This window comes from Meleagris gallopavo, chromosome 5 (assembly GCF_000146605.3).
Source record: "Meleagris gallopavo isolate NT-WF06-2002-E0010 breed Aviagen turkey brand Nicholas breeding stock chromosome 5, Turkey_5.1, whole genome shotgun sequence".
Taxonomy (NCBI): Eukaryota; Metazoa; Chordata; class Aves; order Galliformes; family Phasianidae; genus Meleagris; species Meleagris gallopavo.
The window spans coordinates 1,692,068-1,707,504 of NC_015015.2; the positions used below are offsets into that span (position 1 = coordinate 1,692,068).

General features: G+C 41.3%; 1 protein-coding gene across 1 annotated transcript in view; it reads left to right on the forward strand.

Annotated features, from left to right (window-relative positions):
* Positions 1 to 15,431, forward strand: part of MPPED2 (metallophosphoesterase domain containing 2) — a 124,015-nt gene extending 108,584 nt beyond the window's left edge. The window contains exons 7-9 of the mRNA XM_003206082.4: positions 9,001 to 9,116; positions 11,220 to 11,333; positions 14,888 to 15,431. Of these exons, the coding sequence (XP_003206130.1) occupies positions 9,001 to 9,116; positions 11,220 to 11,333; positions 14,888 to 15,006 (349 nt within the window). The 3' untranslated portion in view covers positions 15,007 to 15,431. The remainder of the gene's footprint in view (positions 1 to 9,000; positions 9,117 to 11,219; positions 11,334 to 14,887) is intronic.
* The last annotated feature ends 6 nt before the right edge of the window (positions 15,432 to 15,437 follow it).

Below are 15,437 nucleotides of genomic sequence, written 5' to 3' on the forward strand. Positions count from 1 at the left end.
TTTTTTCCCCAAACAGTCAAATTAATCCTCGTTCAATCTGTGGTAATCCGCATCTCCCACAAACCTCTTTGCAGGGACATCATGAGGGTGGGTGAGCCTAAAATTAAATGTTGCATAAATTGATCTGCATGTAACCTGAGCTCTTTGCTTAATGATCTCAGAGATAACAAAAGCGAGTGACCCATGCTTAAACAGATCCTTTTCAATTAAAGTAATGCTGCTGCTACCTCTGCAATGCTGAATGCTCTGCAGTCCTTTTAAGCAGCTCCTGTTTCTTTTATGATCCTCATCTGTTTTTTTTCTTTTCTCAGCCTTTTCCATATTTTTTTTTCTTCGTGTTCATTTGTTGATCAAGTAACTGCATTACTTTAATTGATTTGCTAAATTGACTCATTCATAAGACAGCTCCTCCAGGTAATGACCTGAAAATGTTAACTCATATTCCTGCTCTCATGCTTGAGTGCTGTTGTAGTACAAGTTTTCATTGACTTGGGAGTACAGTCTTCCATTTCCTCGAGTTATTTGCTGGACTCCTTGTCACAGGCAGAGCAGAAGAAGATATATGTATTTATATATATATTATCATGCACACACATGATATAGTGTGTGTATATATATGCAGTATGCACCCATGTGTGTTTACACAAGTTGTATGTAATGCCAACCACAGAATTTTTGTATGTGCATACGCAGCAAATAACCAGAGGTTGCACTTTTCCCCTCGTGACTTTTTTGATAGTTTCTTGGTTGACCGAATTTGGCAAGCGTGTTGGTGGTGTGTTTGAGAAAGACTGGACAGAAGCTGTAAACTTTCCCTTCCTGCATACTTCAATGCAGGATCACAGCTTTTGGTGAAACGTAAGAGTATTTCATAGCTCTTACAATTGAACGGTAAAACATTATTACCAGTTCAGGTCTAGCCATGATGTTTTATGCTGTACCATATGCCAAATACATGTGTATTGTGACCCTGGAAACTTTTTGATTGTTTTGGTTGATTTTATCAAGTTATGAAGGGTAAGTGACTTTACATCCAGCTGAAAGTAGCGCAGACTTCAAACAAACAAAAAGTTCTGGCAGCATCCAGCGGAACCAGCAGATGAGTGTTTACCAGCAACGCCTAAAAACCTCACCTCTTCTCATATCCTTCTGGTTGTCTGTGTTTTTTTTGTTCGCTTGTTTTTTTTTCCTACTCTTTTTAGTTAGTTTTCTGCTGTTTTGGTGAGTTGAATCAGCTCATGAAGAACTGCAAGAGCTAGAGCTGATGTAAGGAGTTGTAGCAGGTGTAATGCAGGGACCTCTCTGGCAGCTATGAGCTGCTGTCTTGGCTCAGGGGATCTTAAGGGGTCCCCAGCCAGTGATAATCATTCAGGGGGACAATTCCGTTTTCATGATGCTGCCATTAAGTTACGTATGTTAAGAGTAGTAAGGAGTACAGATGTACATAAAGATGCTGGAGCACTGCGTAAATATACACACATATATATGTGGAATAAATCCAGTTTGTGTTTCCAGCATTTATTAATGAATAAGCAATCGTGTTTTTCTCTGGCCAGTACAGCCTTTCAGAGGAACTGTGGAGACTCTAGGTGATGCTAAAGAATTCTGTTTTAAGTATCATCCAAAACCATGAAGTTTCTGGAGCCTGTTTCCTGGGGAAACAAACCAAATTCACCAATAGGACAGGCAGGAATAACTTCTTTTCAGAGTTGTAATTGTTATAAACCCTTATATCTGATAATGTTTGTTTAGTGGTTCCTTGCAACGTAGCTTGTTTGCGTTCAAGACGGTATTTTCCAAATGCTACTTTGATTTACACATGTATATATTCAATAGAAGCTACTAGAAGCAATTACATAAATGGAAAATACGCAGAAATACGTATGGGTTGTGAGGAGAGGCAGTTACTTCCCTTCTGTCTTCACTGTACCTTCGTTTCTGTTGTCAGTGCAGAAAAACAACTACTAATAGAACCCTCTTTCAGCTCTCCCTGGGATTGAAGCTCTGTCCATTTACATTTCCTGCGTGGATAGTAAGAGGCATGTGGAACATAAATTCGAGGTAACATATAAATAGCATATTGTGATTATGTTTCCTAGAAGAAGCTGGACATCCAAGCACTGTTCCAGAGCATGCAAAGTGAGTGAGAAAAATCAGATCAAAATTTCAGCCAACTGCTGTTGGTTTTTCTTCTTCCTTCTTCCCTCTCCCTTTCCTTCAGAGCGGGTGTTCACTTCGTGCTGTGGGAAGCTTCTGAGCCAGACACCTCCATCCTCTCTTTCTACAAAGATCATGACATTCTACCGTTTAAATACTGAGAATTTCTAGCTCATTTGAATACTGCAGCATCCTTTGGCACGTAAGGGGATGTACCCTGCACAGAGAAGAAGTACGGGGTGAAGGGGACCAGGTGCCCGCTCTGGAAGAAGAACCAGTTCTGCAAATCAGGCTGCATGGTGCTTTGTTTCCCCATTGCAGTTGGGGCAGTGTAGTGTCCTGTATGGGCCCAACTGAGGCTGCCCCTAACTGACAGCCAGGTGTATCCTTCAAGCCATCCTCAGTCACACACAGTGCAGAAACATGCAAGGTCTAATATACTACCTACGTTAGTAGGTCTTTGTAGTCCTGTTCTTTATAAAAGTAGAATGAAATTAGCCCTTGAGTCAAGTTTGAATTATTTTCATATTTTTGGGATATTAAAATATCTCCCAGATCTCATTAAGTAAAGCCCTAAATAAAATAATTGCAATACAGCTAGAGATTAGTAAGCCTCAGAAGATTTGGAGATTTCCTCTTTGATGAGCAATTCAGTTACTTACCCAAAATTTTTCTGAGGCAAAGTTGAAAATCTCAGCTATTCCCTTTCTCTCCTGTATCAGCTGCCTTGCTTTTGTTGCCCCCACTCTGCTTCACTGCATGTTCTTTCTTCCTGTCTTCAGGGAGCCACATGCTCTGTGTCCTGCTGTCCTTCATATCCTATGATCCTCCAGGACACTGCTGGCATTTTAACCTCCCATTAGCCGGCACTTTTGGCCTTGTGCTTCTCAAACCCTTGCAGGTTTTTGTGTTCCTTTACATGACTGCCTTCTATGCAGGAGTAGGTTTGGGGACCAGAGCTCAATCATTTGTCAATAAAAGGTGGAGCAGCCTTGAGGCGTCACAGGCAGAGAGATGTGAAGAGAGTGAGACAGGGAAGAACTGCAAGATGAAGAATGGAATTCTTTTCACATAGCATTTTCCAATCAGACAGACAGCTAATGCTGGGCTTATGCCCACGTCTGTCTTGTTTTAGGAAATAATCTGGTCCAGATCAGCACATCTAAAGAACTTGCTAAATAGCAGCAGCTGAAGACCTTGTTTTTATTTCTTACCTCTCAAAGATCCAAGCACAGGTCTCTTTCTGCAAGGAGATCAAGTGAAAACCTCCTCCTATTGCTGTACAATTGAGGATGGAATTTCAGAACAGCTTACTGCAAGGAATACACTAATTCACACTAGTTCTGTAGTAGCAAAGTGCTTACAGCACTTTGTGGAAGACTGCTTTGTGGAAAAAGGTACTGTGTGCACTCTCCTTTCCAAACTTGGGGGATGTGTGTTGGTTGTTTCTCTCAAATGTTTTATCATTTAGAGAAGCAGTGAACGTTTATAAATCATAGTATGTGAGTTAAAAGAGACAGAGAAAACCTGCAAAAATGCCAACAGCTGTTGTGGCTCCAGTTTTTTGTAACGTTGAAAACGTAGCTCTGCTATTTTTCAAACACTTGCATAGGTGCCTAAAATCTGTACTTCCCTAACGAGAAGATGCATACCATTACATCATCTCAGTGCTGGTAACCCACTTCCATAAGAGCTGCCCCAGGAGAGCTTCGATTGATTAAAGATGCCTGATAGGCAAAATCCCAAGGATCCGGACTCTGTGATACTTCTCTAGGTTGTATATTAGTGTCCCCACATTCCCAGTGAGACAGTTAGGCGCAGTAGGTGAATGCTAGTGGAAATGAGCTCAGACAGCTAGAATCACTAGACTTTGTCCTTTTCAGATGCCACAACATTACGAGCAAAATCGCAATGTTGTAATGAGCACATTTAGGAAATTATCTAGCCTTTAAGATTTCCTCATTCCATTATATTTTATAAAAAAAAAGTAGTTTTAATACCCACTATGAGAAAGTGCTTAATGAAAAATGCTTTTGTAGCAATGAAAGCAAGTGTCACGGTCTTTATAGCAGCTCTTACCTTGTAAAATGTGCTTATGTAGTGCATTGTGCACTTGCCCTGCCGAGTCTTGTTCTCCTAGCTACACGCACTCTGCAGATCCCCTTCTCCTGTTGCCCACTGCAGTCACTTGGTGCATCTCAGCAGGCAGCTCTCCATTCAGCAGACAGGTGTGGGGGGGGGACTGAAAGGTGTTGGTTCTGTTGGTTGGTCTTTTGCAGTTTCTTTTCTGCTAATGCACCGCCCTGCTGCCCCGTTCATGTAGGGCTGTAACAGGCACTTTGGAGATACGTGTGTAAGCCAGTCCTGTAACTGAGCAGCTCTAGGAGTGCACATTCACTGCCCTGTCCCATTCCTTTCTCTTCTGCTGAAGGAGAGCCACCAGTCTCTCTTCTAAGCCAGGCTTGTGAGTTCGCCTCAAATGCAGACCAAAATATAGAGTGTTCTGTTGTTGGTTGTGTGGAAGGGCTTCCTGCTGTGATGCATGTTAGGCATTCCCTCAACTTTGTCTTGCAGAAGGAAGCAGCCTGAGATTTCTGCCTCCAGTGTACTTTACTCACTGGACTAAAGATAAAACTGAAGCTTTCTGAAGAGACTGGTTAGTCTTAAAATGAATGAATACTGTGAATTAAGAGCAGAGAATGTGTTCCTGTTAAGAAGTAACTATTGAAATAATTGCATTTAAGAGTTAAAACCAGAAGTAAAAGGAAACCCTTCATCTAGAAGGTCTCATTGTACCCTTATCTTCTGGGTTGTTGCTCTGAGGATCGCATAATTAAATTCATGAGCCCCTAGCCAAAGAAGAATGAAAGAACACAGTGGAAGATACCATCCCTTAAAAACACAAGTGTTCCAGAAGGAGGTAAGTTCTTGAATAACTGGTATGAACTTGGCCATGGCCTTATGTCTTTTGTTTCCCTGTGTGATTGTGGCTTTCTGGCTTCTGAGATCTGCACACCAAGGAGTGGTTGTGACTTTATTTTCTGAAACTTACATCGTAAATTAATGCTTTCTCACTTCTTTTTTTTTTCTTTTTAATTGTAAAATAGTAAAGACCAGTAAAGTCTCTTGGGGAAAGGGAGACATGATCACCAGCTGAAGAACAAGCTCTCTCTCTGCCTCTAAGGGCAGGGATTTGCTTTTCTCATCAGACAGTTTTTCCAGTGCACCTGTGAAGGGAGGGGAAGTCTTGCCCTGGAGCTTAAGATCCTCTCCTCCTTGGTTTTGTGGCAGGTGAGGTGCGTGTCTCATGGCACAAGGTGTGAGGCAACATGCGGCCTGCTGCACAGGAGTTCTTGTAATTGCGGAAGATGTAAGTTCCGAAATGGCAGGTGGAGAGGGATCTGTGGGGATTGCTGCATAGAGATGAGGAACTGCGGAGGGCAGCGATGGGGCAGGTGTCTGCCTTTCATTAGGTTATTCCCTGAGACACATCTGGTGCCAGCAGAACTGCTATTCCTAAATGATAAGGAAGCTTTGCAGGCAGGGGAGGGCTGAGCCGTCAGGTGAGCCAGGGATCAAGAATTACCGTGACAGTTTCATGGCACATGAAAGATGCTGTGAAGTGCATCGTGGCTGCAAAGAGCGGGGGCTCAATTAGGCTTTCCCAGCCATGGGCTGACACGCAGTGTGAGCGGGGCCTGCGTCGTGCCATGCGGTGTGTACCAGGAAGTGTTCTGGTCCATCAAATGTAAAATGATGAAATCATTTGTAATCTCTCATTCCTAATTCCCGTGGTACTACGTCTGTGCCTCCCCTGTAGCATTCCTACAGCTGATTGCTTTCTTTTCTTTGAGCTGCGTAAAAGTGAACTATACAACTCTAGTTTCTCGTAGCTAACTGAACTCTCTTACCTAAAACTTAATAGGAAAGAAAAATACGCATGTATAAATGCTTAATTAGCCTTTGCCTAACTGTTCGCACTGGGTTGCAGTTTATCACAGGTGGGTGCAGCCAAGGGATCTTGGAGTACTGTCCTAGAGCTGAGGTGCTCTGTGCCAGCAAGCACTCAGCTCAAAAGATGTTGCAGGAGATGCGCAACTACGTGCACATTTTCTTTCCCCTAGATTATTTAGAAGTTGCATTTGACAATATTTAACCTTGCTTAATCAAAGAGAGGCAGTAACTGGAGTGGAATATCCGATATCTGCTGAGAGGAACCTGCCTGCCTGCAGTGCAGGCCTTGTCTTTGCTCCACATGTCCACAGCTTGCTGGGGGTGAGCAGCCGCTCCTGGACTCTCCGGGGATTCACAGCACATCAACTCCGTTTTGCCTGCACGGTAACAGCACAGTGCAAACACGGGGTGACCTTCCTTGTGATCTCATCTCAGGCTGAACCTGTGCCATGAAGCTGTTGTTCTGCTCTTCCCTGCTGGCTCTCCTGCAAGGCCTGAAACTCCGCAGTGCCACTGGGGCCTGGCAGCTCTCTGGGTACGAGCCAGGGCATGGTGCTCACAGTGTTCTGTTCCAAGCAGCAAAACCTAAATCTGTAACCCAGGTGTTCTGCCAGTCACAGCCTCCCCGCTTTTTATTTTTTGTTTTTATTTCCTGAGAAAATATTTAGCATATTAAAGTATCTTACTGTCTTTCTTTATGCCCACGCTGCACAATGGTGAGGGCTTCTTGAAAGTTTTCTTACAAGTGGATTCCCACGTGGTAGCTGTTAGTCACAGCTAATTACAGAGACTGATGAAGGAAGAGTATAGAGGAACTCAGGTTCCCCTCCTCCTTCCTCAGTGCTTAAGAGTAACATAAAATAAAAGACCCGCAGATAAATGGAGGCTTTTCTGTGGTTGCAGTCTCCAAAGAGCTCCAAAGAGATCACAGATGTGGTTTCATGTTTCAGGTTTAACTATGGTTTAATAACTAAAGTACTATCTACAGAAGAAATGCAAGTGGGGAAAGAATCATTAATTGATAGTGAAAAGTTCAATCTATGAGCTGTGTGTTTGTTTTTTTAAGCAGCTGAATGTTTAGCCAAACTGTATTTTAACTTTTAACTGCAGCTCCGAGGGCTACGATAATCTCGATATGTTAAATCCTGGGAACATGATAGGAAAGGAAACATTCGTACCTAATTTGGACTTGTTTCAGAAGGGTGAATCGTAGAAAAGCAGGAACACCTGTAATTTAGCTGAAGCGAAGGCACGTGCTTCGGTTTTATTTCAATTGTGTGTAAAGCTAGTCTGCAGCATGCTTGCCTTGCTTCACAGCGTAAGACCCTGCCTCAGCATTTCACTGGGTGCAGAACGAGCCAACAGTGAGAGCTGGAGTTGCTTTGCTTGGGGAGGCCATAGCTTACCTAAAACACTTAGTGACATTAGTTTTCCTGTCTTTGCCGTTCATCCAACGCCCAGGAAGTCTACTAGGTTGAGGAGTTCCCGTGTACGAGTAGCATTGGCTCAGCAGGACCGCGTGGTGTCTATGACTGGGGCACCAATGCCCTTCTTGCACCTGTACTGCTGCTGCCTGCTGTCTGCCTGTGCTGCTGACTTTCAGGAACTCAGAATATACTTATAACTATGCAAACTCCCCATCTGTCAAATGACTGTCTGTCACAAACAAACAACTTTAATTGCAAAAAAGTAAAAATGAAGTAGAGACTCTCTCAACAGGAAATTTCCACTTGGATGCATATTTGGTATTGAACGTCTGCATAATTTAGAGGGTGCAGGAGGCAGATTACATAATGAAGTGATGTAAAACTCATAATGATCTCTTTCCTATTTAACGTGTATGCTTTCCTGCAAGGTTTATTTTTAAACTGAAAATTTTCTTTTCAGAACTACAGTACAAAGAAGGCTACAAGAGTAGCTTGAACTCTCTAGGGCTGGAACAGGTAGAAAATGAAGCAACCTATTCTAATAGTTACCTAGATTCTAGGAAGTAAAACTTCTAACATGAAAACTATCAAAATTATTGCAATTCTAACAGCTACATAGAATCTTGCTAATAACAGCTGTGGACATCACTAGGAACGACTGTGCTATGGATGTACCTGATCAGAAGGGGCTTTGTTGTATTATACTTGCATCAAAACCACTCGCTTCGCTGGTACATGTTGAAAAAGCACTCGTTAAAAGTAAGCTTTTTATTATTACATGTCTGGCTTGATGGATAAACAAATGTCTCAGAGCAACGCTGTGCTGTGATGGGGAAAACTTAGAACCTCTGTTTTTCTTAGGAAATCCTAAATGAATTGTAAGTGATAAGATCTCCTTTAAAAAGTTACTGTGGGGCTAAACATCTCTAGGAGGCTCAGGAGTTAAGCCAAGTTATGTGAAAGTGTTACGATATTGAAAGTACTGGGCAAAGGAAGTTTGACTTCAGTGAAATATCAGAGTGCTCGTAAGTACAGTGTTATATGGCCTTCCTAATGAACTCTTTTCTACTAGATGTTTTTTGCTTTAATTGTTCCTTATCTCCAAAAACTTGGTTTTTGTTTTTTTTTTATAGGTTGATAAGGTAGGAGTTCTTACATTTAAACATCACTAAACTTAAACTCTAATTATAGCTTTGTTACTTTAATGTTTTTCTTTTTCTCTCTGGTAGATAAAGGTCATGTACTCTTGAGATACAAAAAGAGCATAAGATATTAATTTTAATTCAAACATACAGATCTGTGTGTGTATGTATTTGAACTGGTTTGCTTTAGAGGCTTTCCTGTTGAAAAGGCTGTTTGCAAGTAGTCTCTGTAGTGCAGAACTTGTTATAATCCAGGGGAAAAAAATGGAGAAGAGAATTTTATTTTGCACTGATGCAGTTCATCTTATTTTTCCCCAAAGGACACCGTGGTTTAATGGATGGGGCTTTAACCTACCCAGAGGTCAGTCTTTGCTAGACAAGTGGAACCTTATCCCTGAGGGCATTGATATACTAATGACACACGGACCTCCCCTTGGTAAGTGAAACAAAAGCTGTGTGAGACTTTTTTTTCCCTCCTGAGAATTTTACCTTCAAAATAACCAAAATTATTAATGCTATAAGATTTATTGTAACTGCATGCTAACTCAGGGCTGTGAATTAAAGCCTTTTGGTAAGAAGAGCACAGAGATTATTAGAGTTGCAGAACTGTTGAGCTTCCAGGTGTTTTTTTTCAATTACATTTTTTGTTTCGCTCAAACAAGGGAATATCAAATATCTGATTCCGTGGCCGTGAGAGTTTGACACTTCACTTAAGAACATTATTCATCTTGCACTTTCCAATCCCACATGATTTCTCAGAGATTGACTAAAACTTCTAAAACGTTTTCCCAACTACTATGACATGTTTCTTTAAGGTTTGAGAGTATGCAGTCAAAAGTTCAGGATTATACAGTCACATGTTCTCCCTGACTGTTCCCTTTTAAACTGAATAACATCTTTAAAACTACTCTTGCATATTCTAGCTTACTTATCCTAAACTCGTGAAGCAATAAATTTAGGCCCTCAAATCAATCTATGTATGCATACTTCTTTTTTCTTTTTTTTTTTCATGAATTAGTTGAAGTCTTCCATTTAGTTTAATTGTGCTCTCTGATCTGCATGCTCATCCTGTGATAAACAGAATTCTCAAAAAGATGCTGAGATGCTTGCTCAGCAGAGGCAAGAGTGCTTGGTTTGGGACATATCTAAAGTAATTAACGCCTACATTGAATGATTTGAATTTTTTTTCCCTATCCTGTAACCTCACGAGATACGATTACACATTATTTATTGCTTTCCTTTAAAATGCCTATGATGAGGAGTCTAGAGTTGTATCTTTAATATTTCAGTCGGTTTTAAAACAACTGAGCACCTGCCTTTTCTAAATGTGGCTTCTGAGGATGAGGAAGCATCAGCCTCTTATTCATTACTGCTAATAGACTGTAATTTTGTCATGGTTCTAGTAAATCCAGGGGGTCAGGTGTTCAGATGTAGTCACTCAATTCGATGATGGTAGTGACTTCAAAGAAAACAAAAAACCCCCACCAGTAACCAGGATTGCATAGTGCCATTATAAAGCAGCATTTAAATGCTACCTGGCTGGCTCTGTGTTCTTGCAGCGTTTCACAGTGACTATGGAGTCAGGAATTAATGCATGGCTTATGTATTGTGTCACAACGAAGTTAATAGTCAGCAATCTATGCAGAGCTAAGGAAAAGAAGGGGAGAAAAAGACCTTTTTGACTAATAATGTACTTATGCTCTTCTGATATCTTGGTAACTAACAGCTCTTTTCATACTGTTAAGCTCACTAGGGCTGCCTGCGTTCCACTTTGATAAAGCAGTGATGCACCATCCACTGACAGTGGAACACACTGGATATTGAAAACCAACACCTTGAACAGCCCTCTTTTAGTCTGTTTATTTTCCCAAAGAAGCAAAAAAAAACCCAACCCACAAGCACTGTTATAGTGTTTCATAGGTACTGTTTTAAAAGGGCTGCTAATCCTTCTGCTCTGAATTGCTTTTGTATAGAAATACTTTGATGCTATGGATGCTAATGAATGTTTTAATTGAATACTCGTTGCCTATTGTTGGTGACTGGGGACTCAGAACAAGACTAGCACTTGCAGACTGTGTTCCTCTGGAAGTTGTTGGGAAACTCTATTTTAAATCTTTCAGGTGGCAGCAGCTATCAGGTTGTACAACAGCCAATCTTCCTCAGGTATTTTGTTCTGGAGTAGCCAACCTGCTGACTTGGGAAGGTGACTGCTGTGAGAGACGGGAAAGGGAAGAAAAATCAGCAGCAATGCTGGGAATAAATGTTCCAAGGTTTCAAGGTGGAAGATGAGTTTAAGCCCGTAGTTTAAAAAAAACAAATCACATCCAGAGAAATATCAGTGCAGATGGAGGAGGGTGATCTTGAGGAAGACAAAGTGACAGTGAAACGCTTCTTAAAAGCTATTGTGTGCTTTAATGGAGAGGTTACGACTGCAGATAGTGTAATAAACCTTCAGTGAATTATGACTTCCTGAAAGACTATGTGAAACTTTACCTGAATAGAGAAAATTAATAGTATTGATTGCATTTTTGGCCTGCAGGTTTTCGAGACTGGGTTCCAAAAGAGCTGCAGAGAGTTGGTTGTGTGGAACTGCTAAACACAGTGCAAAGGCGAGTAAGGCCCAAACTCCATGTCTTTGGTGGGATCCATGAAGGTAAGGAACACTGCCTCTCTGCTCTTTGATCTGAGCCTGGTTCCAAAGAAGCACACGTCATTTGTGCATTGCAAAGGATGGGTAATGACATATTGGACTAAAGTAGAGAGGGAACTGAGGGAAGTGATTGCACACACGGCACTTTGTAAATTTATGCCAGAATTAAAACAGGCTGTTTCACGAACGTGTGCTGCATTTTGCCACCTACATCTCTCACTGTGCAAAGGTTGTTCTATACAGGTTATTTAAAAGCAATTTAAATTTTGACAAACTTACTTAGAGAAACAGATGAGATTCCCCACACATGCAAGCCAAAATGAAACTTAGTCCAATTATTCCAAGTGCAAGAGCCAAGAAAGGTGCTAGAAAAAAAGAAAACTGAAGACAACTTAGTGTCTCAGCTCACCTCCCTCAGCATGTAAAGAAAAGCAGAAAGGAGGGCAAATATCATTGCCAGAACTCACTTTGCATGCATTTCTAAAAGTATCCTGTGATACGGTTCATAATGTGTGTTCCCTTACAGCAGTCTCACATATAAGAAGAGATATGCTCATAGTCAGTTCCAGATCAGAAACAAAAAGCTGTTTGTTGGCAGTGGGAGGGAATGAGAGAATTTTGAAGACATATAAATATTTAAACCAATTTTGTAGCTTTTACGTGCCTGTGAGACAAATATTAGGAAGTTTGCCTGAGAGAGAGTGTAAGTGTTTGTGACCCTAGAACTCAAAATGATGCATTAAATGCTTTACATCCCCTCCCATCTGCAGATTTCTGCACTGCCTCTAATTAGGTTCTCCATCAGCTCACAGATTTGGAGAACTTCACAAAAGAGAAATGGAAAAAAAAAGGAAGAAAAAAAAGGACAGCTTTGTCAACTAGTACCATTGGTTTTACTTAAGCCCTTGTGATATTACGAAATTGATTTTATTCCTGGTTTATAAAGATCTGTAAGTCAGTAGTTTTCAAGGGAAACACTGAGGTGACTTTGAGTAGCATGTTCGCTGTATTAGAATGCACCCAGGAAACCACTGGATATTTTGTAAAAATACCAATCCTTGCGTACTCAGAGTAAGTGAATACAACAAGACTTCCAGCTAAAACACAAAAATGGTCTGCAGCTTTTGTAAGCACATTGGATACTGAAATTTTCAGTTGCAATAGGAGAGAAAGGTATTTTCATGTACGAGATTGTTATGAGAAAGCACTGAGGGAGTACCTTACATTTAAATCTCACATGAAAGGTGATGGCACATGTTGAAAGCGAACATTCAAACAGATTCTTACAAGAATACGAAAAAAGTTTAAAACCTGTTTTAGTAGTTATGCAGAAGGCATAAGAATGGCTTGTTTTGGTACAGAAAGAAATAGCAATTGTTAAGAGCATTATCCTGCAATACAATTAATTCTCATCCATCTCTAGCTTAGACGAACACAGACTGCATTCCATTAAGTCAGGGGTGGCTACACACATTCTGATCGTGCCTGTTTTTTTTCTGGTTGATAAGTAAGAACAGCCACAAACAATGTTTTTCCCACCACGAGATGATCTAAATCAAAATTGCTAGTCCAAATAAATAAAGTGCAGCAATTCTGAAGTGATTATTCTTTGTGATAGAAACTGTGGGTAGCTGGATTTATCTTAGCTTTCAGACAGCAGTGATCTGTGCTGTATCATAATGGTTTAAAAGAAAAACATTTTTCCCCTGTGGGTTAGCGGTGGGAAGTTCTCTTCCTCTATGAACCTCTAATAAAAAAAAGTGCATTTTGTGCCAAATTCTTCCCAGACTTGTTCTAGTTTCTTTGTAAGCTCTCAGTGGATGTCAGCTGAAAACAATGGATCTTATGCACCGATGGGACTGGAGCTCTATCTCCATGTCCTTGAGAGAATGTCTGTAAGAAGGGACACTTCTGTGCTTTTGCACAGTGACAAATGCGTGTTCTCACATCATAGCGTCACACACTGGCTTAATGAAGATTCAGGTGTGACTCTGTTCACGAGGCACACATAGTTTGTTCCACTTGCCCAAAATTCTACACGTGAACAGGTGTTTTATCCAATCCTATTCCTGTGTGGCAAGTGGAAAAGATGATACAGGCTAGGAGAGAGGAGGCATTACTGCTGGTTCCTCAGATTTGTCCTAAACAAGAGCACTGCTGGCCAGACGTTTAGGAGCCTCCTGAAACTGATGCTGTGGTGTTACTGCGGAGTCAAATCCTTGACATGTTGAAAAATCCTGTGATCAATATTCACTAATTCTTGCTTTATTTGGGAACAAGTTGTCAACATCCCTTCACAATGAAAAGCAATCATCTATTTAACTCTCACCTCGGTTTTCTGCTTAAGCCAGTAGTTATTCACTGACCTCCAGCAGTCTACTGTGCTTACAGCAAGAGATTCTTTTCCTTAGTCATGATTTTCACTGGTCTTTTTGTGAAGAATTTAATCTCTTTGTGTTCTTGTTAAGTCTATTCTTATATTTGAATTCTCTTGCCTGTTAGGCTGCTATAACTGCAGCCTCCTTTTGAATCAACCAGTCTCAGCTCTGTGTGAAAGCCTCTTAGAGGCAAGCCATACCTGTATTTTACACTGCTGGTTAGATCCACTTATTCATTCAAAGAAGTACTTTGCAGCAGCATTTATGAGTGGGACACTGCATCATAGAACCTCAGAGTAACCTGAGTTGGAAGAGAGCTACAAGGATCATCGAGTCCAACTCCTGGCTCCGCACAGAACCACCCCAAATCCAAGCCCTACATCCGAGCGCTCCCTGAACTCTGGCAGCTTGGGGCCGTGCCCTGGGCAGGGCGTTCCAGTGTCTGACCACCCTCTGGTGCAGACCCTTCCCCTCACCCTCCTAACGGCTCCGTGCCGTTTCCCTCGGGCCCTGTCGCTGTCACAGAGAGCAGAGCTCGGCGCTGCCCTCCGCTCCCTGTGAGGAGCTGCAGCCCCCATGAGGCGACCCTCAGCCTGCTTTGCTCTGCGCTGAGCAAACCCAGGGCCCTCAGCTGCTCATGCTAATAGATTTCTGAGGTTTCGTGAGCCAGTGTGAACACGAGCTTGGCAGTCGTGCAGTGAGGACCTGTATGATAAAGGCTATCATGGGAAAAGCTTACGAGCTTCCATTTATTGCCCAGAGAGGGCAATGATTTTTGTAGATTAAACGGAAGTGACTTCTAAATCTCTTGTTCCTTACTGTTTCTTTTATTATCTGACAGGCTTTACAAGCTTGCAAAGTACAACACACTAATTAAGCAATTAGAAATAGTGCATGTGTGGTTTTGTCTCTGGTTTTGCTGTAACGAATTGCAGCAGAGGATTTTCTGTGGGAAAACGTGTGTGCATAAAACAAAAGCTTCAGTTCTTATTTCAAATACAGTAGATTGTGCTTTTTCAATCAAGTCTTTCTGGCAGCTTTCAAGAGCTTATGTCATTTTGAAGGGATTAATATAATTTCATTCCAAAGCATTGATCTCACAACAAGCTTTCGGTGCAGCTGCCCATGGGCGGCATCGTTTGTTTATGTTACAGTAAGTGTGACACATTGTCCCTACAGGTTATGGCATTATGACAGATGGTTACACAACGTACATCAATGCTTCAACGTGTACAGTCAGCTTTCAACCAACCAACCCTCCAATTATATTTGACCTTCCAACCCCTCAAGGATCATGAAGCACTGCTGCACGTTTGGAACTGAGGAAGGTCTATAAACTGCCATTTTCTAATTACAATACTTGCATTCTGTTACATGTTTATTTCACAATTTTTTGTGGGGGGCATTTTGGGAGGGAGAGTTGAGGGGTTTTTGTTTTGGGGCGGGGGTTTTTTTTAGTAAATTGCTGGTGCAACGAAACAAGACGAAAAGTTAGAGGTTGTGCTTTTTGGAAATGCAGCGTTCATTTGAAATTGGAAAAGCATTGTGAATTTGTAAAATTAATTTTGTTTTTCAATAAACTGCCATTGTAAATTGTTATAGTGTTCTCAAAAGGACAGCCAAGCTTTCTTTTAAGAAGTGAGAGACCTTATTTTAATATTATATGATAAGCTAAAAAAAAAATAGGCAGCATTTAAAAACACCCAAATTTGCACAACTTTTGTTAATG